The following is a 27,663-nucleotide window of genomic DNA, read 5'->3' on the forward strand; positions in this document are numbered from 1 at the left end:
TGCACACTGGCAATAATTTATTCAAAATAGATTTATTTATTATCCAGCCTGTAGCACTCTACCACAGGCTGAAAGGCACATACTGTCAACAACACAAACTGCTTTGTCATAAAATATGAACACGGTGATGAAATAAAAAGGGCTATATAACAAAGTCTGAAATTTCACATAATTACAAGTATGAGTCATTGTGGGAATACTGTGCATTTTCCCATTTTCCTCACCTTGCTCTTAACAGTTTTTAATGAAAAAAATGTTTCAACAAAACACAGTTCTCTCCTGGTCACTCCCAATACTGATAGGGAAATAAATTAATTCTGTATTGAACATAAAGACAACATTCATACTTTTCCAACCAATGGTGTTGGTAAATGTTGTACATGGAAACAAATACAGTTGGACCAATCTGAGTAATTTTGTGGATTTGGAGTTAGATAAAATCCACAGAATTGATCATCATAAGGTTTGGTCACTGATTCATCACTGTGGGAAACTGTTGGCTTTTCTGTCTTTGTGTGGAGTTTCCTGAAAATGCAGCAGCCCAGATGACAAAAACATCACGGGTTCTCCTGGCTTTGCTGATGACACAAACTCTGAGACTCAACATCAGTTCCAAAAAGTTCAACCTTTTGTAACATTTGTCTGTCAAAAGCGACACATCTGGCAGAGACAGCTGGATCTGTTTTCAGCCCATAGATGTTGTTGGTTCAAAAGCATCAAAGTGTGGACCAACACAGGGAAATATTGTGGCCTTTACCCTTATTTCTGGTCTCTCAACCATATAAAAGACTGTCTTAGTCAGTCAGATTGCATTGATGTAGTAAGTCAATAAAAACTTTTAAAGATGTGAAAATCGAACCAGTTTATTAGGTCTCTTAGCTAGCAACAAACTTGTTCATAAAATTATAATCCCTTGCTATGTTTTCTCATGGCCTCCTTGTCCACCGTCTCCTGGTTTGTCCACATCCAGTTCTGAGGGATCTCCTTTAACCATATTTCCAGCAAGATGTCCAGGCCCAGCTCCTGCATTGTTGTCTTCTCCAACAGGAGGGACCAAATTATTGCCATGGAGATTTTCAAGTGTCATGTTGCCATTGGCTTGTTCAGGGACGCCATGATGGCTGACATCAGCTTTCACAAGAACCTCATAGTACAGCAGATAAAACACAGGTGTGACAATACCAACAACCAGCATGATGGCCACCGCCATCCACCATCTCATGCCCCAGTCTGCTCCATAATAAGGGTCCTTTCTCTGTGCTGGTTTATACTCTCCGTCTGTTAGCAGTGGCTGCTGCTGTTGCAGCGTTAAGGAGGAGACCACCTCATTCAAGTTGCTCCGAGACGGGCCTGTGGATTTCACCAGCCGCTCAATGTCCTTGTCCTTCTCCAGGAGGAATCCTTCCACGCTGTCGGTAGAAGAAGAAGAGTCTGTGGAGCACTCGGGAGGGAGGGAGGTAACGGGTGAGATCTGAGGCAGGCGCCCGTCTCCTGAGGGCGAGGCAGATTTTACAGGGCCGGTGCTGTGAGTCTCTGTGAGGACGCTGAAGCGCCTCACAGGAATCTTAACTGAACGCAGCGCAAAGAAGTCCTGGTCTGTCAAGAGATTATTGGCACGCTTAATGTCAGCCACCTAGAGAACACAAAGAAGAAGGATGCATTTAGTTTAGTTGTTTACACACTCAAAGTTATTTAAAACTTATGCGAATGAATATTTTGCATTCTGACCCAACCAGTTGTTGATGTCAACCATCTACGGTCTTAGGGAAATAACTCAACATGTCTGTGTGCAAATAAAGCAGGACAATTCACGTCTAGTGAGTGGTCATGTTTTTGACATGCAAAGGAAAAAAAAGATACGAGAGCTTTTGGCGATAGGGGCAGTGTTGATAATTTTGTAAATTAAAACACAGGATTTCTGCAGTGGAATTTATAGGTTACATCCTGGCACCTGTATGCTCTACTCAAGCCTCCTCGCTCGTCTGAATGTTTCAGACATTTTCCCGTTGTTGTGAATGTGTCCAGAGGAATGCCCGAACCCAACTAGCCTGACATTTTCCGGGGTTCATGTCTGAGTTTACTTGTGTTTATTATTACTTTTCATATAGCGCATCAACAGGAAAATAATGGTCTAATTCAGTATGGAAATGAAATGAAGATCTGAGCACAGAAATGCAAACACACTGATCTAAGATCCAGACGTACCGAGCAATGATAGTGCAGGGCAATACTGTTCAGGGTGTCCCCCTCCTGGATGTCTCTGCTCAGGTAGATAATGTCGTCCATCCTCTCTCTGGAGGTGCTCCTCCGTAGCCTCTCTCTGCCGCGAGGCCGCAGCTCGTAGATCTCGCCGTCCTCCTCTGACAGGTCATTCTCAGAGCCGTTGTTTCCAAAGAGATAGGCATGACCGCCGTTGGCAGGCTGCACCATGGTGGCCGACTGGAACCCATAGTGCTGACTTCTACTGGACATTTTTGTTTCACTGTAATGGGAGGAGCAGAGATAAACCTGAGAACCTTGTACTGTATGTTCTGTATTGATAACAGCAAGGTACACTCTACCCAGAAAAACTGACCGAAAAGCTTTTTGTGGTCTACTACAGGGAGACAGAACACATGGTTATTAAAGCAAAAGTCTAACAACACAGGAGTTGAAATCTAAACTGTGGTGTGCACCAGCAAACCTGATTTACTGCAACTTGACAGGGGTTTTGTCTAATCTTTTGCTGTACCTGTGACTCAAGATAAGCGGTTGTGTTCACCAGTTTTAAACAGGTGCACGGGACAGATCGCAGTAGACATCTACATCAGGAATCGGACACGATAATGATGTAAAGAGACTGCGTGGAGGCTGCCACCATGCACCAGCAGACATACATGTCATTCTCTGTAATCTGTAATCGACGCGTGAGGCCAGCAGCTACGTTTACTTACAGTAATTATACGTGTCATCCCCGGGAGCGCAATCAGTCCACAGAGATGTCAAGGTCCTCTGTTTACGATGCCCATTAGTGACACAGGGAAACCATTCGCTATCGTCTGATCAGACAACGTGACATGTCTATTCTTCAGTGCAGTCGCTGGGAGCTGAGCACGTTTCACTCCGGGTGACGAGTTTGACCCGAACGCCAGATTCCTGAGCAGACGTAAGATAGCTACGTTAGCACGTAGCCATCCAGGGTGTTAGCCACAAGCACAGACACTCTTCTGTATCAAGCACGCATTAACTGACTGAGCCCGTGTAGACTTAACGCAGGAGTGGCTAAACCCCAACGTTAGCTCTGTTTTTAAAAAGGAGCAATTAGCTTAACAAAACAAACTCCTGCTACACCCCAGTGTCTCTGCCCTCAGCACACACCAGTCCAGTTGTCGTCGACCGGCTTTCAAAACGCGTTTCACTAAGCTAACAAATCAAAGGCTATTAAAGAGAGTTTGGTCTTGAGCTAATAAAAGTGTAATAAACTCTTCACAACTCGCCTCACTTAGCAAACTGAGGGCTGCGTCCGAGCCAGCTAAGCAGGAGCTAGCGTCCAACTGTTGTGGCTGCTGGGGTTTGCACAGTTCAGTCAGTGCGAATAGATCATATATTAATGTTAAAAAGTCCTTAGCAACAGTCGTTACCTGGAAGAAGGGAGCGCCGATCAATCAGTTGTGCTGAGTAAAATCCATCCTGCTTCAGCCTCACCTTGGTGTCTTACCTGCCTGCTAACTGCTGCTAACTGCTGCTGGAGCTGGAGCTGCTCACGCCACGTCAACACAATACCGACGTGATGACGTTACCACCAGTGACCCTGCTGCGAACCCCTCACTGTCCGACACAAGGTGGCGCTATAGCTCCAGTTAATAGCTGGTAAAGGCCATATGGGTTTTTTTTGCGATACGATAGCGAATATAGGGTGTTGAATATACAGACTAAAAAACACCGTTAAATCTACTTTTTAAACCTTTCACTTTCTGAAAGATTTTGGAATTTGTTTGATTTACATTTATTTATACAGTTTTTATTTGTTTTATTACTTTACTGTGTTATTTCTTAATGGGGCTATATCTAACAATAAATATGACAATTTGTCAAGATTTCTAGGAGTTTTTTGAATTACACATTGTGCTTTAAGAAGGAACAAATATTTCAAAAATATATTCACTGATTTGTCTTTGCTCAAAGCTATAGAGCTAAATGTAAATAAAGAATGACTTAAATAAGCACCTACTGAATCAGGAACTGTGTATGGGTTTTACACTTGGCACCTCTGTCTAAATTGTGGCCCCTCTAAGGTCCCTGAGTTAGAAAAATCCTAGATCTGCAACTGATGGCTGGTAAAATCCTTGCTTTTTAGCGAGTTCATGGGTGGTTACTTTTCTATATTCTGTCTTAGCTTGTTCACATCTGCATGAGCAAGCTTAAGCTAAAAATAATCATTAATACAAATATTAGCTTGTCAGTATGTAGAACAAATACAGGGTTGTGCAGGAGAAACTCGAAAGTCTGTTTTCTTATTTTAGAATATAGAGTAAATGATAGATGGCCTACTCTGCACATAAGATTATTTTAAAATGTAGGTAAATAATGAATTTAAAGCGGGTTCCAATTAAACAATGGTTTAGCAAAAAAAAAAAACATAATACATGCACTACAGTTGCAATAAAACCACGTGCATGTGTGTCTATTAGAAAACCGTGTGAGATTCTAAGGTACAGAGCTGAACACATTTATTGCAAAGTTTATTGTCTGTGCTCTATCAGAGATCCTCTGTGCACCTGCTCGGCCCACGGGGTGGCGCTGTCCGCCAGCACACTGTGCACACCCACATGAGACAAATGGGATTAAAACATCTCGTCTCATTAGGCATCGACCCGGAGACGAGCTGGAGCCACGGAGGAGCTGCAAAGTATAATCTGCTGGCTCAGGGAGTCCTGTGTGTACATGAGCGGCTCTCACATGGCTGCAGGAGCCCGGAGCTGCGAGCAGAGAAGAGACTGAGAGAGAGAGAGAGAGAGAGGAGGAGGAGGAGGAGGTCCTGAAGAGACCCGGGGAACCCGCTCCGTCTCTGTTGTTGCTCCCGGCTCCAGCGCGTCATCCCACCGGGAACACAACGCTGCCGGATGCAGGACGGACTCCAGTAGGTTTCCCCTTCTTTAAAACCCCCAAATATAAGAGAAAGCAGTGTTTGGCTGCTGCTGGAGAGGAGGAGGAGGAGGAGGTGAAGACGCGCTCATCGATGTTGACCCCAGCGACAATAAAGATCCTATAGCAGTTTATATTGGACAGAGAGGCCAAGCAAGGTGTCAGGTAAGATACACTGATTTATTCCGTGTGTTTATTCTCTAACACGTGGTTGTCACTGGGACCGGACCATCACGTGTAAAACTTTGTTGTGTTGATGGGGATGATGTCTCCTTTACAGTGAGCCAGAGAAGCGTTGCGTGGATTTTGCAGTGGTCCAGTCGGTTTTAATGAAATGTGACTGCAATGGAAGCAGCGCTAGATTAATAGCGCCCAGGATAAAGGAAACAAATGAGCTGAGATGCAATTCATCAATAATGCCAGACAGCTCCAGCAGACGTATTGTATAACCCTATAAGAAAACGATTAAAAGTGCTTGGCCACCGCTAATTTCTTTTTGTGCCATGCCAAAAAAAAAAAAAATCCCCCCCCTCGGAGCAGCAGCTATAATAAAATTGAAAAGCCTAAATATTGATTCAGCGCTATCGGCAAATGAATGGCCGGGCAGCCCATTGAGGAGGGAGACAAACGCTTCCATGGTTACATCCAGGATCTCCAGTGTGATTACTGCGCTTTGTGTGCGTTTTCTCCGTCTCTCCCTCTCCCACTGAAATACAACAACAATTCAGGAGAGGAGGGGGGAAGACCCGCCACACATGGCGAGCCGGAGGACCCCCCTCACATAAAGGGCTCCCTTCACTAATCTATAGGCTTACTCGGACCATAAGTAATCTTGGCACACTTGGAGTTGCGCACATGTGCTGATACTGTTAAATAAACGAGTGGTGCCCGCGGCCCCATTGTGCCGCCGGCTTCTTTGCGTATTTTACGCACATGCTCAAGGCTCCTTAATTCACACTGTGTTGATGGGGTTGGGGTTTTTTTTCTCCCCCTTCAGTCTCTCTGAATAATTGAATGTGTCCACCTTGACATGATGTCATCTCAGTGCGTCCTTCGCAAATCTCCTTTGTTGCCTCCTCTGTGGAGCCTCGGCAGAGTTAAATCCTTTTTCTCTCACATGGGGAGGAACAAGGGAGGGAGCTGCCTCTGTATCCATTCAGCACCCACACCTGCTCTCCCTCAGCGCCAGCCCTCACTGTTAACTGTCTCTGAAGTGTATTTATTCAATCAAATTTAGAATTACAGTCTACAAAACTCGCCATGAAACGTGCCAATGATTTTATTTCCTTCAAGCCTTAACTCCCAGTTTCCATCATCACACAACACACATGTCACGGCCAGTCTGTTTTTTTTTTTTGTACATTTGGACCCTCACTTGCTCAGAGCCCATGCAGGCCCTTTGTTTGTCAGTGTTTATGTCACTGCCTGGCAGGGGTCAGCCCCCCAGTCCCCTGTGTGAGGGTCTGAATGTGATTCACTGGGCGGAAACTGTTTTACTGCCTGCTTCTCTCCCTTTCTGTCTCACCCCCCTAATGGCTGCACAGTACAAAAGGGGACATAGTGCCATAAACAGAGCCTGCTCATTGATGAAAGGTGCTGAAGTGTTGCACAGCGCAGAAGGGATGAGATGGATGTTCGCCTGCATGGGAGGACAGGACGAGCATTCTGCGTGTGTGGGGATAGAAGGGGAATCAAGCTTGGGCGGCACAGCTCTTCATGCACTTCACCGGCCTGCAACAGGCTGTGCCCACACCACAGAGCACTGGAGAGCTGTAGAGGAGGGAAGCATATTTTATAAAACTGAAATACATCTTTGTACAGTTTGATAGCTACACAGATATTCACTACCCTTTTTGTGATCTTCCACATCAGACATATCTGCAATAATTATTCTGAAACTCAAGGTAACACAAAATGTTATGGCTGTCCTCCCTTCAGTCAGTGTTCAGCGTTTACATTTTCCATGACGTGCACAGCAGCAGATCTTTACCTATTACAAACCTCCTATTAGTTATGGTCTGGTTTTTATTTCCTCACCTTGAGAGGATGAAATGTTGTGATTAAATTCCCACCTCTCTCTCGAATTACAATTTCCTTTAGAGGTACAATGCAGTAGAATGATTCATAACTATTTGGTGCAAGACAGATTTACACCTCAAACCTGCCTCTTTGGCACAACACTGGCAGCTGAACTCAATAAAGGACGTGTTTTTTGCAGCAAGAGATCCATTTAACTATGCACAGCTGAGATGCGGAGGGTTTCAACAATGCTTTTTGAATGCACTACAAAATTGTTGGGGGGGAAAAGCAGCACAGGACAAGCAGAAAGTTTTGAATATGCACATGGGGTGCAGAGTTTTTTTGGTGCCTTTTGGATTTAAGCAGTTTTTAATGTACGTGCTCTCTGCTGAGCATGCTGACCAGATTAGATCCATCTTCTAAGATTCAGAGATTTGCATTCGAAAACAGCATTCAGTGTTTTTTGGTGTCATTCCTCTATTATGTGATATTTGGCCAATGTGGGGAAAGAAGGCGGCACTGTGGGCAGACAGTATGATTAAAGCTCTCAACTCCACGAGGAGACACTGAAGAGACCATGCACGTGCTATAGAGTCAAATACAGAGAGAAAATACAAATGTAGGAAAATGACAAGATTTGACAAACAATACCACTCTCATATAATTGATTAAATAACATTCACCATCTCCCCAGTGTCAAATAATACTGCACCTATGCAAGTCTATATGCACATCAACCAGTTGTTTAACTCTACTGAGACGATCGTGTCTGTAAACCCTGGTAACGATGATGTGAATCCTCATATTCAAGTCATAAATAAGTGTCGTATCCGGTTCTCTAGTATAGTTCCAGTTTGTTTTCCGAAATCATTTGACAGTTCATGCTTACGCAAAGGAGACGGTGTCATGTTTTAGTAGTTGTTGTCCTTGGAGCAGAGGGACAGGAAAGTGGTTGGCCGTCGGCGGTGGCCAACAATCCTGAGGTCTCTTTAGTGGGCCTGACCAACCGCATATTGTTCCCGGTGAGAGGCTTCGAGTACGGTCGCTGCAGCGAGCCCTCGGCCACGACCTCGCTGTCAACTCTCATAATCGCACATTCTTACATCCACACACTCATGTACACACGCAGACACACACATGTTGTTATATCTCACACTCTGTAGAGGTAACAGGGAGCCCTCCTACAACTGCCCAGCAGCTCCACTGGAGTATTAAACTTGAACTCTGACCTCTTGTGATGTTGGAAGAGTCGGTGACATCAGACAGGTCAGCCTGCAGAGACTCTCCTACCAGCAGTGCTGGAGAATTACTTTATTTACACTTTATTCAAGTAAAAGTACAAATGAATACACTAACATGTACTCAAGTAGAAGTACCACATGAACTCTTCTACTTGAATAAAGGTCACTTAGTACTTGCTCTTAAAATATATTTAAAGTATTAAAGGTAAATGTACCTGCAGAGTGTAGCCTATTCTCCAATGCTACAGGTTAACTGCAAAAATGTTGTGGGGTAGAAAGTACAGATATTTGCTGATATATCTAGTGAGGTAAAAACAGTAAAAAGTACCCGAAATTAAATCTACTCAAGTAAAGTACAGGTACATAAAAATTGTACTTGAGTACAGAAACTAAGCAAATGTACTTTGGAACATCCCACCACTCCAGCTGAGCTGTACCAGTTTAAGTCCAGCCATTGTGAACTATTGTCCATAAAATTATATTCTACTATCAAAAATAATAGGACATTAATTTAATTTCTCGTATTTGTAGAAATTAAATTAAAATCCAGTTCAACTAAAGCAGCTAAGTTTCATTTCAACTCGCAGACTGAATGGAAAATCAGTGCAGGACGCACACAGAGTAACGGAGTAACATCCTTTTCTCGGATATCATAACATAGAGAAAAGTAGAAGAATGTTTAGGACGGCTGTTTCCTCTGGTTTGCATTAGCTTGGCTAGACTCTGTACAAATTAAATTAAGTTTTAAGGACTGTTTAAAGCATGTATTCCTTTTTTTTTTTTTTTCAAACATGGAACAGCTTATTATCCCCATTGCTTTAAAACCTGCCTAATTTGATAAGTCAACACACTGTTCACTGATCCTGTTCTTTAGATGCACAGACCCCCACACGCAGGACCCTCTGTCTGGCCATAAATCCGCAGGAGTTTTAGCCGCCGTGTCTGGATGTTTTTGAGGGAGCCACGTGGAACACATCCCACGGCACCCGCTGCTTCCTGTCTTAATTTAGACAGGTTGAGGGGGTCACACTGCATGGAAGGACATCATGGCTATCCGTCTTCATACCGCTTCCTTCTTTGTCAGAACCCCCTTCGCCTCTCAGTGGGGTCTAAAGTTCTTAGTTGGTGGGGGTGGGAGAGAGACTGAGAAATAGTGAGTGGAAGAGAGGAAAAAGTCTCAGGGTCTTTTTTAAACATAAACCTGGTGATGTAGGTCACCCCCCCCTTGCCCCCACCATACTGTCCTGTCGTTTATTCTTTCTTTTCTTTCTTGTCTTTCTCTGTTTATCGCTCACTTCCCTCATTGTACAGTAGTCGGTCATGGCAGTGGAATCCCTTAAGTAGGTGCGGGCGGCTGATCCGAGCATGGCTGAGATGTGGCTGGGTGTGTTTATTGTTGTAAAAAATAATGATGTATTCATCCACTTTCTCTGGACGCCTGTCATTATGGACCATGGCTTTGTGAGTAAAACATCTCAGGAGATTAGGATCACTTGATCGTAAATGGGAAACACTCCCTGCGTCTTTGTGTGCGGAACGGCAGGAGATCGAGAAGTCACCTCAGATAAGATACCTCTGTGTGTGTGTGTGTAGAGCAGCGGCAGCCCCTGGTTACTCACTGGGCTCAATTGTTTTAGTTTTTTCCCCCAAAAATTCAATAAGTTTAACATTGCGCATAAAGATTAAAAAAATAATATTTGATAATGTTTAATGATATATAAATTTGGCTTGACATCACGCCCCACATCCAGTGCTTTCAAGTGTTGGCTGCCTGTGAAATAGCAGACTACTCGTTGGAGTTTGGCCAGTTACTTTATCAGGATTTATTGTGGTCTTTAATTCTAAATCCCTGTTTGATTTGTATAATTGACCGTATTGAACATGTTGACCAACTCTTTTTGATTCACTCCCGTTTGCCTTGATTCTATGTGTCGTCCTCCTGGGGGGGGGGGGGGGGCTGCATATTTATGCACAAATACAGGTTCCGTCAAATGACGTTGTTCTCGAGTTGACAACGTTTTGTACAGTAAAAGCAAAAAAGGCAATTAATAAAAATGATGAGCAGCATGATGGAAAAAGTGAGCTACACTTTTTTAAATATATTTTTTGTAATTTTTTCCGACAATAAATAGAATCTGTTGGCCGCACGTGTTCAGGGATTTGCCTCGGCCTCAGTCCTGCCTTCTGTCCCCGTGTGCTTTCCACTGTCCCGACGGCCTGAATGAAGGGCTCTCCCACACCTACTGTACTGAGGATGCGTGCACCGTGCATGTCGCTGCTCAGGAGTGATAGAGTAGAACCGAGAGAAAAGGGAGAGGGAGTCTGAATAGGATGGTTTGGATTGTGTTGAAGAGGAGGCTGGCAAGCCAAGGGAAAGTGGGAGAAACAAAAGAACAGAGAACTGTGGCGATGTTAGAAAATGCACGAGAAAACACAAAAAGCACCACGAGGGAACAAAAGCCTGCCCGTTAAAATTGTGTGCTAGTCAGTGAATTATAAAGTCCCTCTTCGTCTCCAATGAAAATACTCCCCCGTTTTGTGTTGCCTCTCTGTTTTGGGAACGCTTTTGAAATGCAATTAGCATTTCATCCAGGCCCAACTGGTTACATGCAATGAAGTAATACCCTTTCTAATTTGGCCCTTTGGTCTTCGAGGCAGTGGAGAGCACAACCTTGTTTAATCCCCTGAAAGTTCTTTTCTGTCTGCCTCCATCACTGTGTGTCATACAAGCTAATCAGTCAGCCAATGCGGAACTGGAAAACGGCTCTGAATTGCTCACGCACTGGTTCCTACTCAATTGGAACCACTTTCCTTATTTTCTTTCCCACTATTTCCGAAGCAGAAGAAAGAAAAACTCATGTTTTTGGTTCGGGACGGGAGATGCCATTGGCCCAACTTAAGAGACGCCGACCACGGCCGCGTGCACAATACCTCTCTCTCTGTTTCCTTTTTCACAGTAAAATGCACACTTGATTGGCAGCTTCTTGCCCCTGAAGGAGAAATGCCTGGTTTGAAAAGTATCGTCTGACAATAGCTGGAAGGCTGACCTCATGCATTTTTCTCTTTCAAGAGGCATTCATTCAAGGGTTTTCTAGTGTCCCCTTATGTGGCATAACTTGGCTGCAGTTCAGGACTCTGCCATCCTTCTTTCCCCCAAAAATCGCTCTCCACCTTCTTGTTGGACTAATGGTAGGTTTTCTATTTTCCCCCCTCAAAATAAACAGAATTCTGTTTTTTGGGTCGAGCTCTCCAAAATAAGCCCTAGTGAGTAACACAGTGTTTTTGTCAGATTTAATGATGTATGTTTTAGCTCTACTCGCTTATTAGGTTTCTTAATTTCTTCTCCTTAGCGTCTCTGTATGGCGAGAACGTTCACTGATCTAAAAATACCGGAGGCAGAAACTACATGCGAAGTGCAATTATGGGCTCGTGAGTTGACCGGGTATGGCAGCCGCGGCTGCGTCGGGCTGAGAATGGACGGTGGGTGGTTTCTGAGGTATAGGCCCCACTTGCACTGGGCTGGTGGCATCGCTTAGAGTGGAGTGCAGCTCAAACAGAAAACAATCCAATAAACAGAACAAAGGAGGCACCATGGCTTTGGACCAAACCCAAAGCCTGAGACTGTATAAACTGAACTAATTCAGCAGCCGCTCTATGAAAAGAGAAGCTAATTTATTTGTCGTTGTATAACACAGTATTGTTATTAGCCTTATTCATTATTTTATTTCATTAGATTTGCTTTATTTTGTTATTTTTAATTGTGACAGGCTTTTAGAAACGGCCCCTGTCTGCTCCAATAATGCATTCTTACCTCCGACAAGGATGTTGTGTTTTCACCCATGTGCATTTGCCTGTTTGTTGGTGGATTGTTTGTTTATAAGCAAGATTATGCAAAAACAACTAAACAGATTTCCACAAAAGTTTTTGGAAGAATACTGTACAAAAAATCCGGGTGCAAATCTCAGATGAAGGTTTTTTTCCCCCCTCTAACAATGTGAGATCGGGCGTTTTTTCAACATTTTCACAGATTTCTCTGAGAATGATTCATGGATCTTGATTAAAAAAAAAACAAGCATGTTAAGGCAACTGATATCTAGGGAGTGTGCAACATTTGGTGCATGATGATTGGGTTTACTGTTGGGCCTTTGCGGAGGTATGCGCTCTACTGAGTGCCATTCTAATTAATGTTTAGTCTGACTTCTCAAAAGTAACCAGCCATCCAACCACAGAGCACTTCCATTTTGCAGTGTTTACAACCTGAGCAGTGATCCCCTCACATAACTAGACTGATATACTTGAAGGCTCATTATCACCTCTGCCTCTCTTTCTTGTTGCTGTTTCTCTGTTTCTCCGTCAGTACCCGTCTCAGTGTCTGTTTGCGTGGTTGGTTTTCAGTGTGAATTTGTGCCGAGGAGACACACAAACATTCCAGCTACATTGGCATATTAGTTGATGTTAATGACAGAGCAGTTTCTTTCTGTGGCCAGACTGACTCCAGATCACCGACCAGAGCTGTAAGATTGATGAATGGCATCCCACTGCAGTGCCTCCCAGTGTCAGACAACTGGGGGATCACGTTCTGTGTGTGTGTGTGTGTGTGTGTGTGTGTGCGCGCCAGATATAACCACATGCCTCTCCACCAAGGGCGTCTCAGGACCAGGGAAGCCTCAGGGCAGGGATGCCACATGGGAAAGCCCTTGATTAAGACTCTACAGACTATTATCCAACACACCCTCAACCAAAAAGGAAGTAAGAGTATTACTTTCCACTTTTAAAGCTTCTAATCTGAGTATTCGCTGTGAGACGGCTGTAAGGCTAAGTCACTGATTATGATTATTGAGGCTGGTACTTGACCTCAAGAAGCTCTCAGTGGCAAAGAAATAACAAATACTCAAATAATGTGTCAGAGTTAAAAAGAGAGAAGTTTAAGTCCCTCATTATCAAACCTGACTGTCTGTAAAACCAAAATTGTAACTGCAATGGCACTCAGGGAGCGCTTTCCTCCGCCAAGGCCCAACCATCCCCTTCAATTCAATTAAGCTGCGACAAATTGCACACAATCATCGAAATCAGTTACATAAATAGGACAGATTTGTTTCAGCAAGATCTCTGTATTATTTCTTTAGAATCCACAAAACTGTCGAAAAATGTTGTATCTCACAATGTTAAAGAAAGTGAAAGCAATTCCTGGATCTGCCCCCTGATCCGGATCCGTACCAAATTTTTATTGGTTGTCTCCTGACCTATGCTGCATCCTTCCACCAAGTTTCGTTGCAATCCGTGCAGTGGTTTTTGTGTAATCCTGCTAACAGTTAAAACAAAAAAACAAAACAAATACAGACGAAAACATAATAACATGGCAACTACCAAATCACCCAACTTAATCGCATCCAGTCACGCTTACTACCATCATCTGGCTAAAGTCTTAGTCATTCAGTGAATAATTGATGCTAAAGATTACGGCATAGGAGCCACTGTCAGGAGAAACCCTAGAGGCATCAGCAGCGAGCAGTGACCCCGGGAGCAGCCCTGCAACCAGACACCAGACACCTCTGCAGCATCTCTGATAGGGATATCCAATAGATCAGCGTGTGTGTGTGTCTGTGTGCGTGTTTGTGTGTGTGTGTGTGTGTGTGTGTGTGTGTGTGTGTGTGTGTGTGTCTGAAAGGGATCCAACACAACAGTTTTTGAGAACCAGGCTCCCAACACTGGCAGGACAGACAGGTGACAGGGTCGAAACCACCACTGACCAGCACTGACATTATCACTGTCTTGGTGACTATCATGTTTGAAGCCTGCTGTGAGGCCGGTCTGTGGGTGGTGATGAGCCATCCGTCACAGACTCATAGAAAGAGAACACAGTGATAAGATGTGTGACAGAGCATGATAAGGAGATAGTGATTGGAAGTGGTTACTGATGAGTCATTGTACTTGTTCCATACTCAATTTGGATGTACAAAGCCAGACTGTTCAAGAGAAACATTCATTTTCCGTGACTGTATATTGGAAAAAAGGGAGAAGTCAGTGGGAATTATCATGAACTGGACAGACTGAATTACGTAGGTTATTGTTTGGGAAGACGAATGATTCAGGATTGATCCAAGCCAAATATGACTTTTCATTTTAGCCTTAAGACTAATTAGAGAGAAAATCTGACTCTGCTTTGTTTTTCTCTTGTCAATGAATATTATGATGTGCATCACATATTTCTCCACCAATAGTGGGTAAAGAACATTTATTGGCTATTATTGAAATAAAGTAATACATTATAAAAGAAGATTGAGCTGACTGAGGTCAGAGTTTCAGAATAAGAAAAATAATAAAGTGATTTTGCATATTCAGAATGACAAGTCTCTTTAGTTGTGGTGTCGTTGTGAGCGCCAGGTCCCAGAGTCCTGGTCCCAGTCGTCATTTTCTGTTCCTTTGGCTGAGGATGTTTGTGATGGACAGTGTGTTTTTCGTGCATTGCAGATCTCTCCAGTGTCTTGGCCTGTCACCCAGCGTGACTGGCTGAGCATTGAGACCTTGCGTTTTGGACGCATATTCTGAATGTGGCAGCTCTGGCAAATGCATTGCAAATGCGTGCGTGCGTGTGCGTGTGTGTGTGTGTGTGTGTGTGTGTGTGTGTGTGTGTGTGTGCATCACACATATGTGACTGTCTCTCTTTGCACCTCTCTACATGGACTCTGACTCCCACTTATCAATGTCAGAGGTCTGCGCCAGGCACTCCATGTCGCCTTTTGCGGTGACGGACAGATCCTTGGTTCCCCTGTTACCCCTGGGGTCAGGGTTGGCACAACACATGATGCCGGCACAAAAACTGCTTTGCCTTTCATAAACCAGACCTGTGCCGTGCCATCCTCTCACCATCTGCTTTGTGTTAGGCCGTTTGAAGAAAGGGCAGCATCTGGGTCAGTGGATGCAAAAGGGACCGCCCCTCTTTTTTGGTTCGGAGGTATAAGAGTTGGATGTTTGCTGCCAACCATCGAAAAGATCGTGGTCCATGTGACGATAGGCAATCAAGTGAGGTTTTGAAGATTTACTGAAGTAGTCTGACTTTGAGACCTTTTGTTCTGAAAACTGAAAGCAGACATGACATAAGACTTAATGTCAAATGTCGAACTCTACATGATGAAATTGTGATGAGTTTGCGAGCTGTGGTTAAGACCGTATTGCAGACGTTTTAGTCTTAACCATTATTCAACTGAATTAGGCAGACGAGTGGATATACTGTACATGCATGGGACTAGATGCTTTGAAATTGCAGGTACTCTCAGGTGCACTATTACCCATTAGTCTCGACTACTGTAGACTAATAGACTAAAAGTGTAAAGCAGTTCCAGTAAAAAGGTTTATTGCTTTTCAATCAAGCTCTTGGTCAGGAAGTTCCTAACCACAGGAGAGAGAGCAGGGCAAATAACAGGATTTATTCAACCCCGGCCCGTCTTTGTCCAGCGACACACCCACTTCCCACTTAGCCTCACCCTCCGTCCATCCAGCCCCGCTACCCACCAGCTCTAAATCCCTTTTTGATGGATTTCCCAGCCATCTCTCCACAAACACACACACACACACACACACACACACACACACACACACACACACACACACACACACACACACACACACACACAGCCGTGTCTCCATGACTTCATAGGACATTACTTTGACATGCATTGATTTCTTTGGAAACTTGCTCTAACCTTAACCATAGTTACTACTTGTCTAACCCTATTCTTAACCTAAACTTAACCTTAAAGGTTGAGTGTGTAAGGTTATCCAACACACCCTCAACCAAAAAGGAAGTAAGAGTATTGCTTTCCACTTTTAAAGTTTCTAATCTGAGTATTCGCTGTGAGACGGCTCAGGCTAAGTCACTGATTATGATTATTGAGGCTGGTACTTGACCTCAAGAAGCTCCCTGTTGGCAAAGAAATAACTGTATTTAATAAGAATTGAGACATGTGTCCTAGTTAAAAAGAGAGAAGTTTAAGTCACTCATTATCGGACCTGATTGTCTGTAAGATCGGAATTGTAATTACAATGGCACTCAGAGAGCGCATTCCTCCGCCAAGGCCCAACATCCCCCTCAATTCAATGAAGCTGCACACAAATTGCACACACTCATAGAAATCAGTTATATAAATATATTTTATCAAGATCCCTGTATTATTTCTTTAGAATACACAAAATTGTCGATAAATGTTGTATCTCACAATGTTAAAGAAAGTGAAAGCAATTCCTAAAGCTTCAGTGTGTAAGGTTGGTGAAGTTGCATGTTGCAGCTGAATACCCCTCACCCCACCCTCCCCTTTCAAACATGAAAGAGAACCTGTGGTAGCCTGCAGTTTTTAAAAACTCAACGTAGAGAAGACCCGCTCCCGATGTAAATATAAAGTATTAGCTAGCCTAGAACCTATAAGTAACCTAACTGTAACCTAACCTGACCTAAACTTAGACTTAAACTTAAACCTGACCTTAAAACATGTCATCACCTAAAGAAATGAATGATTTACATTATGGGCACTTGCTTTTTGTCCTCATAAGGACGACAAGTCCTCATAATGGGACTGTGTAAACAGAGTTTGGTCCCCACAACATAAGTATTACCTGCACCACACACACACACACGCCTGCCCACACAAACAAACAAACACACACACACACACACACACACACACACACACACACACACACACACACACACACACACACACACACAAAAATGTTGTCTCTATCACACACATCCATAACACGTGCATCAATTGATTCTGACTGTGTCTGTCAACTAACGGCTTCTAATACTGATACATTGTCATCTTGTCCTCTCTGAGCTGACAAACTGATTGATGTGTGGTTGTTATTTAAACACTGAGAATTAGTCCGATTGATATAACAGTAATGGAACATATGATAAATGGGATATTTTCAATGTCCAACTTTCCTTAACGATTTCTGCGAATGAAAAAAATAAAGGAACCAAACAGCATGACTTCATCCACCGTAGCTGCCGATGTTCTTTTTCAACCTAGTAATTAAGAGCAAATATTTTTTTAAAAGACCTTACGTGTGTTCATACTCTTGGCGAGGTCGTGCGGTGCAGATTATGAATGGGATGGGTGAGGAGGCAGCTGGGACGGGGGAAGACGGGACAAAGTGGCCACAATTTAACGTTAAGCTGGCTCCACCTCGCTTGTCATGCTGTGTTTTTTTGTTGTGTTAACCATGACAACTGTCCCAGCAGCTCCATCCAGCTTTAGGATTATTCTGCGTGAGGGAGCTGAGCAGGGGATGACAGGGGGAGAGCGGAGGAGCAGAGACAAGTGGAGGAGAGTAACGTGAAGAGCAGACGGGTGTGAGGGGACAGATTGAGAAGTGGAGGGGACAGATTGAGAAGTGAGGATGATTGGGGGAAGCAGGAGAGAAGAAGAGATAATTAGAGAGAGAGTGTCGGCAGAGCACAGACTGTCTGAACGTACCCTGAGTGACCACATCGGTTCTGGCAGGACATTAAAATCCATAGAATAAACTCAACAACAACTGCTTTAACAGTTATGACAACATGAGGACAACAGCCATTGTAATTATGGAATAGTGCTATGAATCACATAGACCACAGTGACCAGCAAATCTGCCAGCCAGCCCGCCTGCATATTTTCAAAAGCCAGACCTTGTGAACATCTGGCCACTCAATACTGTCTGTGGATCGTATTAGTTATACAATATAGTTATTATATACCCACTGTATATTTTAAATTCATTTTATTTTCAACACCAATTAGTATGAAGTCTATAGGACATGAAATTAAATTAGAATGCCCACTGGGCATAAAGTGAATATTTTAGACATGGTTTTCTGTCGTTCTTTCCTTTTTTACTTTCAATTCTCTTTATCCTGCAGATTTATTCTGAAATATCTCTTAAGATTCAAAAATATTATTTCTTATTACTGTGTTACTTAATTAATACCAAATTTGATCTTGTGAGCTTTTCTGCGTATACTGAATTATATATTTTTGCATTTTCTTAGTGTGTGGAGTAGGATTACATATATTATACATTTTTGATTAGATTTTTTAGATATACCCATTTTCATATACACATATTGGCCTCTGCTTTATTACCTCTGGCACGAAGGATATGCTTCCATTGGCATTTCTTTGTTTGTTTCTTTGTTTTCTAACTACTGAACTGATTTCAATTAAATATTGTGGAATGGGTGGGCATGGGAAGAACCCATTCATACTCGTAGCAGATCTGGATAAACAGGTGGATCCATGAATTATTTTCTCTTTCTTTAACATGGTAAGATAGGGCATTAGCCTTGGTTGAGGTATGCTCTCTCCGAGTGCCCTTCTAGTTTCAGTATTTGCGTTATGTCTGCCCTTCCTTCATCTTTTTTAAATGTGTCCTCTGTGTGCTCCTTCCTTTTCGTAGGAATGCTCCCTGTCCTCCTGCTAGCTGGGTTGATTCTGGCTCTGTCCATCCCTGGCACCACGTCTGAGTCTGCCACGCTGCGGTTCCTGGGACAGACAGACTTTGTCGTCAATGAGAGCAGCACAGCTGTGGTCCGGCTGGTCGTGGAGAGAGTCGGAGACCCGGTCAATGTGACGGCTTTGGTTTTGGTAAGGACAAGCGACGCAAGCACATCATTGATAACGTACTCATCGACCTGCCTGTTGACTTATTATATCATGTGTGAATCCAAACACATACATAACAGCAGGATACATCAAGTAATACAAAGAAAATCTCTTTGCTCTGTTGCCGGGCTGCTAAGAATCAGTGATCTTTTTATCAATGACAGAGGTGGTGACATTAGACTCGGTTTATTCACAGAAACAGTCTTGGAAATCTCAGTACGGGTTTGGCTTCATGTTCTCCACATAGGAGCTGGTGTCAGCTGCTCACAGTTGGTGTCTGGAAAGGCGAGCTGGCCATGCAGTGAAGTGTGGTTGGAAGGGGGGGTATATCTTCCTGATATCTTTACCATATTTTTTCTTTTTCTTACATGAACTATTATAACTGGGCTGTTTTATTCATAATGAAGTACTTAGTTTCAGGAATCTAATGGGCATAGACAGAAGCACATGGAAACTTAAGTAAGCAGATAAAGGCAGAAGTTGAAATGAAGGAAAGAGGCAGGAACATAGTAAATGGACTCTGCTGATGGAAAGAGCTGAAACAGGAAAAAGCATAGAGGCCAAGGTTTCCTATTAGCTTAGCAGTCCAAAGCACAAATCATGCACCTGCATCATTCACGGATTCAAACTCATCTTTGGTCTAGTGTACCACATTGTCTCCATCTCTTTTGTATCTCAAACAAACTGTAATGTACAAAGAAGCAGGCGTCTTACTTTAGCGAAATGGTGAGTGATACAATTCCATGCTTGGTTTTTGTCCCCCAGCTCGAGGGAGTCGACACAGGGGACTTTGAGGCCGTCAACGCTGCAGCCTTTCTGCTGTCCACTGAGTCCAGTAAGACCATCTTCATCGCTGTGAAAGATGACGACCTGCCTGAAGCCGATGAGACGTTTACCTTCAACCTTAAAGTACAGGTAAAGGCTCAATGTTTGCTTTCAAATCGATGTGTGTGTGCCACTTTTATTTTGTGGTCTCGTGTGCATTTATGCGGCCAGTATCTTTTTGCGGATTGACCATGACGCCCTATTTCTCCTTTCAGAGCTCCAAGCTTTTCCCCACAAAGTCCCAGTGTTCCGATTCTGCCCGTGACCGTCTTAAATCCTAACCCCAGCTACTAAGCAATAGGGAGTGTGTGTGTTGGGGGTGTGTGTGTGTCACAGTAAGCCCCGGGAGGCTCGGAGCTGCAGGGTCATTTGATGTGTGTGTGTGCGCTGTAGGACTTTTCCATGGCTGCCGTGGGTGGGGCCCAAGTGTTGTGTGAGGTTCCCCACTAAAAGACACCTTTTGTGAACAGAAACCAACTTTGACAGCCACCGCCTCACCGCACGTTAGATTAAAGTGGTTCTCTAATTCACTGTCCCCATTGACCTCAATGGGCATGTCCGTTCCGTGGATTTCACCCTCATATATGTTGCTGTGTGTTCACCACACACTAGTATAAATGAAAGCTGCTACATTGAATGAATGAATTCCAGGTACAGGAACATCTTTTCATGCATTTTGTGACTTTCTGTGCTGAAAACAAACACATCATTATCATCAGAATATGAAGTCTTACTACTTTATTTTCAAAGAAAATACAAAAATGTTGAGCATATCATGTTTTATTCCGTTGTACACAGTCTTGTATAGAACATTTATAGATGTTTTAAAGTTTGAAAATGATCTTTAAGTGGTACACACTGTAAATCCCTGTCAAAAGAATCACCATCGCCGCCGAGGATGCCTGACACCCAGAGACTGTCTCCATGGTTTCATATAACCTTTAGCTGTCAACTTTGATTGATGAGCTCGGGGGCCTGGTCCTGCTGTCTGCCTGTCTTCTCCTCGCTGAAAGACCCAAAGACAAAGGTCATTGGGAGTCACTGGTTGTCAGCTGTGTATATTTACAAAACAGCAGCAGAGAGGGACTTCTTTCACAACATTTGGGGCTTTTTGCGTTTTTGTGACATCTGGTTGAAATCCAGTTGCACAATCCCTCAGTTAGCGTGCCACCAGAGTGAAAGGACCAGATGAGGCCCACTTAGTCCTTCTGTTTACACTACAGTGCAGACAAAGCTGCTGGCGAAATGCTACCCTATCAGTTTACTGAAGGACCGTCCAGAGGATGAATGTGAACTACAAGAGGAGCGACCATGGGGTGTCAGAGATCAAGTACAAGTGAGGGAAAGAAATGTTTGCACAAAAATAGCTCTATCATTTCTGACAGATGACTCTGTAAAGTCTGTTTCCAAAGAAAATATTGTACTAGATGTATTGGTAATGAGTCAACTAAACTAAACTAGTTGTACCAAAGTAGTGAAGGGTTGTGGTGGAGCAGAGCAGGTGCAGCCTCACAGAGCTGCACAGGAACAGGAGGCATCTTGTGTGGTCAGGGTTTTTCCTGTTTCTGGGGGGCTTAGGCGATGTGGTGGCAGGTGGGAGATGTAATCGCATCCAACCCACTGGTCATCGGGTCTTACATATAAATATTTTCATTTAATCATTATCAATGCAGTATTGTCATTTATGTTATCATTATATCGTTACAATATTTCTAAAAACACTATACAGGTTGTTGTTTGTACATTTTGATATTATAATAAGAGAAAACTGAAATGCAGTATGTCCTGAAGTAATCCTTCACATTTTGTGAGTGCGACTGCACTTCATCCTCCTACAGCCATCTGACAATGAACCAGCGTCTGGCAGCTTCCCAACATTTTTGTCCAGTTGGACGTCTGCAGACAGCTCATTGTCCCTTTGGCCACCAGTCAGCTGATTGATTTACTGTAACGAGTCGATTCCTCTCACATAATTATCATTAGACATTAATGTAAAAAGAGAGGGCATGTATGGTAAATGGACTGTATTTTAATAGTTTTAATCCACTCTTATCAACCATTTAAAGTACTTTAAAGGAAAATTTGCACTCACCAACCCGTTCCACACACACTCACACAGTGATTCTAAAAACAAGGACTTTTTCCTATCACCCAACATTCATACACTGTTGGCGCAGCCGACAGGGACAGCTTGGGGTTCAGTATCTTGCCCAACGACACTTCGGGATGTAGACTGGAGGAGCTGGAGATCAAACCACCAACCTTCTGGTTCGTGGACGACCCTCTCTTCCTCCTGAGTACTTTCTCGGCCAGTGGCTTGACTTAATGAAAGTGAGTGGATTCTGTGTCTGTGAGTTGACCAGAGCCGAGCAGTGGAAAGAAAGTTCTCATACAGCTTTTCGTTTTATGCCTCGCCTGCTCTCACCTTAACACATACAGTGGTTTTAGGAAGGACTTTCAACTAGACTGCGTTTGGCTGAGAGAAATCACACACTCACATTTATTTTCCATAACATCATTGTATGTTTGATTTTGGGAGATTTGCTGGAAGTGCGTGCACTCAGACACGGTGGTCAGCAGAGTTGGTCCATGCGATGCTTGCGAAAACATTGGTAAGCTCCCTAATGGAAACCTCGGAGAGTTGCAGCAAATAACAAGGCTGCGGTCGGTCTCTTTAACAGGACTCAGAAAAAGGAAAAGCCTCCTTTCACAGATCACATGTTGTGGTTCCTTTTTTTTGTTTTGTTTAGTTAAAAAAACCTGGTGGAAGTCGCTGTGATTTACAAAAAAACACAGAGGTTTGTTTTGTCTTAGTGCCGAATCACAGAGCACAGCGCAAGTCCTGAAGAGGCGTCCCGCCGTGAGCTGACCTGACAGATCAAGTGGGCTCAGACCAGCGCTTCCTGCCTTTGTGCCTTCTCACCTGGGTCTCTCAGTGGGAGCACAGGAATGAAGTGTAGACCGTGAATGAATGGGGGCTGGCATTTTTTTCACAGGAGCATGAGTGACAGGGGAGGTTAAGGTTTGTACTGTAGTGTGTATCTGGCCAGCAGTTTGTGTAACTATTTCAGTTTTTCCCCACTTTCCAGAGTTCGTCCAATGGCGTGACACTGGGGACGCCAAACAAGGCGACCATCACCATCCTGTCCAATGACAATGCCTTCGGAATAATTGCCTTCAATTCAGTAAGGAACCCCCTTTTTGCATGCATCTTGTCTTCATCTGTTCTTTCTCTGTTCTCATCCATCACAACCTTTTACAGTTCAATCCACGATTAATTCAATCTACATCGGTTTATCATACTTAGTGTCACCGTATTAGTATGTTACTACCGTCTTGTTCAGACCTTCAGATGAAATCCATCTTGGTGATCCAATCACAAGTGGACAGCTCCAAGTACGGGTGTGAATGCACCCAAGATGCATTGGGGCATGTGACCCCCATTATCCCAAAGGACGTTCATTTGAGGGGGCGGAAAGAAAAATCACTTGCATGCTGCAATATTTCCTGTGGTGCTTTAAATCAACCTGATGCAACTGATGCTGTCACTCATCCGTCACAATCACCTCAGGGGTCACATGCAAAAAAGAAAAGAAAAATAAGAAGGATGATGACTATTTGCATAGTATTACTCACAAGTATGTTTTAGCTTTCAGAAGAATTATGTCAGTGACACACAGCAAACCCATTTGTCATAGTTGCACTAGTTAACAACAACATATTTGGTCTTCGCAAACAGAAATGATGGACATGTTTATTTGGAGCAGAGAAGTGAGATCTGATCACAGGAGACAAATGTAGATGCATTCTATTGCCAGTTGTGAGGTGATGTTCTTAGAGCTGTCCAATTGTGGTCAAATCACTTCAGAGGAATGTTATTGCCAGGTCTGAACAGGGACGGCTAATATAATAATATTGACATATTATCTTTGGAGGTGCAACTAGGTAGAAATAAAAGCAGCTCTGATCAACCAGTTAACTGGAAAAACAAGACTGATTAATGATGATTAATGATAATTTTGTGCATATAATTTAGTTTATTTTGAGCAAAGGAGGCACACAGAATCAATCCATGTTTCTGGATTATTTCAAACATGAAAAGCTGCCTGGACTCTTTGATCCTTCAGGAAACTGCCTTTATTTAAGTTTTGCTTAATTTGTTCTCAATTTCTGAACCATCCATCAACTTTTGTTATTGCCTCTGGAGCCACACTATTCTGTTTTAGTTTAACGACGCATCACTGTTTCTAAGTTTGCGACTGCCGTCCACACTACTCCACAGTTTCCTAGGACCTAACAGAAGTTCGGAAACGCTGTTGTCAATGTTTCGATTTGTGATTCCAGGGTTGTGTTGTATTGTGGGCAGGTAAAACGGAGACATGAGGAAACGGTTATTGAGTTTATAAGTCACGTCTCGACCTTCCAGCAGTGAAAGCAAAACATGGTTAACACTTACTGTCAGTTACAGTTCAACCTCATCATCGGTCCTAGAAAAGAAATCCTTGCTCTTACTTTTTACCTTTGCTGTTTCTTGTTAGTAGTATTTTCTGCAACAAAGCAACCAACTGCAGAGTAAACAATCAGCTTCCTCTTTATACAGGCACACAATAAATACTACTGTACAGTAGTTATGTACAGTAGTTCAGTATACATGTGATATACACTTTCAGGTTTGTTATCGTGGACAGTGATTAATACTGACGCGTAGCTAAAACACTCAGTATTGTGGATGTGGATGAAGTGAGCATCTTGCGGTCGTGGGTTTCCAGGGGCAATTAAAACCACAACAGCCGCTGGATTAACTTATCAGTGGGAGTTTATATTGTTTCCATGGTGGCTTAGCTATGCTGGGAACTGTTTGTCCTACCACCCCAGATGGTCTAATATGCCCTATGATGATTAGTCTTGCTTACAATCAATAAGAGGGCTGCTGGACCTCAGGGGAGGGACAAGAGGGGATTACATTTCAAAACTGTAGTAGCTTGATAATGACTTCCAAATAAATAATGTGCTTTTTGGCTTTCACTGTGTTACTGTAGAATCAATGTTTTGATTCAGTGTCAGATTAATTTACAGCTTTACCTCTGCTCATATCACTTTACTTTTTGCAATTCTGTTAATAATATAAAACAGACCAAAAAACAGACTTTATCATAATAGTTTTATACTATTTTAGACTGTTTAATCAGTATTTCTCAAATATGCAGCATTTTTAAAACTTGTCGGTTGGCGGTTCTTTGTAAGAATCTGTTGATTTGTCCCTAAACAGACATTCACCGCACTTGTGCTCTGTGTATACGACCCTTTTAAACACAAATGTGCTTGTACTTGCTTTGGTTGATTGTAAGTCTGAATAAGAAACTGCATACGATTGAATAAATTGAACTGATTGTGTTTGCTCTTTCATGTGTCATGTCTCCTTCCCTCCCTTCATCTCAGACTGAAGAGATCGTAGTTGATGAACCCAGAAGAAGGAACCATTATGTGCCTTTCACGCTAATTAGAGAGAAGGGAACATATGGGACCGTGACCGTGAACTATGAGGTGAGAGGACAATTCACAAAAAAAAGAAAAACACAGCAAATGTTTTCTCCACTGGCCAAAAGATAGAGTTTTGATAATTTAGACCCAAAGGTAATTGTTTGATTACATGCAGTTTCATTGTAGATAACTCAATTATTTATATACAGTGTATAACGATGAATGAAAATCGACAGTGCATCAGCGTGCCATGTCGCCCCTTTTACACAGTCTGTTCAAGGCTGAAATGTTCTGCTTTTATTCCGCCTCGCTGTTCTGTATAAAAGGTGCGAATACGTAATGGGGGGGGCTTTGTTGTTCCACCTTTAAGCTGGCAGGGGAGGTAGTGAAAGAGCCGAATCAACGGCTTTGTTAAAGGGAAAGACGCAGATGCAGACATGCCATCTAAACACACACACTGGGTTCAGTATTAACAAGGCTGCATAATGAGGGATCCCTTTTAACTGCAATACACTGCAGCAGGATCTGCAGTTTAAAAAGAGGCTTGTGAATCCTCTGTTTCAGATCTCTGAAGGGCCCAACCCGGCCATTGAGGATCTCAGTCCAGACAGAGGCACCATCACCATCCCTGTAGGACAGGCTGTAGTGAACTTCAGTATCCTCATCCAGGATGACCAGGTAATAAACAGGCTCTTCACTGTCCCATTAAAAACACCCACATGTCACGTTTATGGATTATATGGATAGAGATTGAAATCAGCTTTTTACATTCCCTTTCAGCTATCATTCAAATTGCATTGATTTAATAGTGTGGAGCTTAAAGATCAACATCATTAAAGACTCCCTAAGACTTCAGACCACATCTGCATCACATCTTGGTTTCATTCAAACTTGAAAGTCACATTATTTTCAATTTCAAAATCAATAAATCACAGCATGCGGAGTTTCTGTCACTAGTCTTCTGTCGTGTTTCATATGCAGAGTTTTTAAACAGCTGACTACGAGAAACAATTGTACATGAACGTGCTTCTCTTTCCCTGTGGACCAGATCCCAGAGGATGATGAGGTATTTTCTGTCAGACTAACGGGTGTGGCAGGTGGAGCCCTCCTGAGGCCCGACGCCAGCCGTGTCCAGCTGAGAATCCGGCGTAATGACAGTCCCCTGCGGTTCTCCCACTCCATCATGGCAGTGCCCGAGTCCGCTGGAGTCATCGCCATCAATGTGACCCGGGGTCGACTGACTGAAGACGGGCCACTTGTCGGCTCTGTCGACTCTGAGGTTCCTTTCTATTCATCCAGTTATTTTATTAACTAAACAGAATATGACACAACCACTTTAATCATATACAGTATACTATATGTATGGTTTTTTTCCTGATCTTTATTCAGAGCAGGACTTATTGATTCCAGGTTCAGATTCTGCAATGCTCACACTCAAAACCCTGCACTCTTACTCATATAAACCTTCCTTTGTTCTTAAATGTGCTGTGCTTATGCTCAAACTGTGCGCTTGAACTCTGATTTTCTATAGCTTGGACGGATTTCTTGCCCTCCAGCTTCAGCTCTTCTCCTCTGACTCACGTCTAATTTCTCCTATGCTATCGGATTTTTCTTCTGCTCTTGGAAGAAAATAAATCTCCAACCGAACAGAAAAGAGCGAGGAGAAGAGCTGAAGCTGGAGCGCAGGAAATCCGTCACAACATATCTGAAAGCAAGTTCACAGTTTGAGAATAAGTGGGGCTATTTGAGTGCAAGCACGGGGTTTTTAAATACAGCAAAACTAAATCTGTACGTGATATAAAAGTCCAGCTCTCAAACTGAAAGACCATGCTCTTGAAAAAAAATATTTTGGATGAAATATATACATAGTATATTGAAAACAGTACGCATGAGGCAAATTAATACAAAACATCTGGTCTGTACTGTCTTTAGGTCTCTGTTGATTACATGGTGGTGAGCGGTGAAGGACTGGGCAGCGCCACGCCAGCTGTGGATTTCGTCGACCTGCAGCCGGTCAGCACGGTCACGTTCCCTCCGTTTGTTTACCAGACGAGCCTTCTGTTTAACATCAGTGACGACGTGGTGCCAGAGATCGCAGAATCCTTCCACCTGGTCCTGCTGGAGGAGACCCTCAGAGGAGATGCAGTGCTCATATCACCTAATGCTGTGCTGGTCACCATCGAACCCAATGATAAGCCTCACGGCGTCCTGTCAATCAGCAGCAGCGCAGTCATTCAGCCAATCAGCATCAACGAAGATCTGACACAGAGGTAGATAGTTTGTGAATACTGAGGAAACTGTGATGACACATATAGTAAATACAAGTGGAT

At 43.2% G+C, this 27,663-nt stretch overlaps 2 protein-coding genes across 3 annotated transcripts in view; one reads left to right on the forward strand and one right to left on the reverse strand.

Annotated features, from left to right (window-relative positions):
- Window positions 1-3,718, reverse strand: lysmd3 (LysM, putative peptidoglycan-binding, domain containing 3). The gene is made up of 3 exons (XM_034595229.1): window positions 3,621-3,718; window positions 2,206-2,482; window positions 1-1,633 (listed from the first exon to the last, which is right to left on the reverse strand). Exons 2-3 carry the CDS (start codon window positions 2,470-2,472, stop codon window positions 917-919), a joined length of 984 nt encoding a protein of 327 aa, XP_034451120.1. The 5' UTR covers window positions 2,473-2,482; window positions 3,621-3,718; the 3' UTR covers window positions 1-916.
- A 1,141-nt stretch (window positions 3,719-4,859) lies between these two features.
- Window positions 4,860-27,663, forward strand: part of adgrv1 (adhesion G protein-coupled receptor V1) — a 115,177-nt gene continuing 92,373 nt past the window's right edge. For both annotated transcript variants that reach the window (XM_034595227.1, XM_034595228.1), the window contains exons 1-8: window positions 4,860-5,289; window positions 18,822-19,009; window positions 19,793-19,942; window positions 22,942-23,037; window positions 25,292-25,396; window positions 25,898-26,011; window positions 26,382-26,612; window positions 27,266-27,603. In XM_034595227.1, the coding sequence (XP_034451118.1) occupies window positions 18,824-19,009; window positions 19,793-19,942; window positions 22,942-23,037; window positions 25,292-25,396; window positions 25,898-26,011; window positions 26,382-26,612; window positions 27,266-27,603 (1,220 nt within the window). In that variant the 5' untranslated portion in view covers window positions 4,860-5,289; window positions 18,822-18,823. The remainder of the gene's footprint in view (window positions 5,290-18,821; window positions 19,010-19,792; window positions 19,943-22,941; window positions 23,038-25,291; window positions 25,397-25,897; window positions 26,012-26,381; window positions 26,613-27,265; window positions 27,604-27,663) is intronic.

This window comes from Hippoglossus hippoglossus, chromosome 9 (assembly GCF_009819705.1).
Source record: "Hippoglossus hippoglossus isolate fHipHip1 chromosome 9, fHipHip1.pri, whole genome shotgun sequence".
NCBI classification, from domain to species: Eukaryota; Metazoa; Chordata; class Actinopteri; order Pleuronectiformes; family Pleuronectidae; genus Hippoglossus; species Hippoglossus hippoglossus.

Excerpts from the sequence above, each read along its gene's own strand:
- lysmd3 (XM_034595229.1), bottom strand. The coding sequence starts at position 2,472 with ATGTCCAGTAGAAGTCAGCACTATGGGTTCCAGTCGGCCACCATGGTG. Across the intron at positions 1,634-2,205 it reads CCCTGCACTATCATTGCTCG|GTGGCTGACATTAAGCGTGC; the intron begins GTACGTCTGGAT and ends TGTGTTCTCTAG.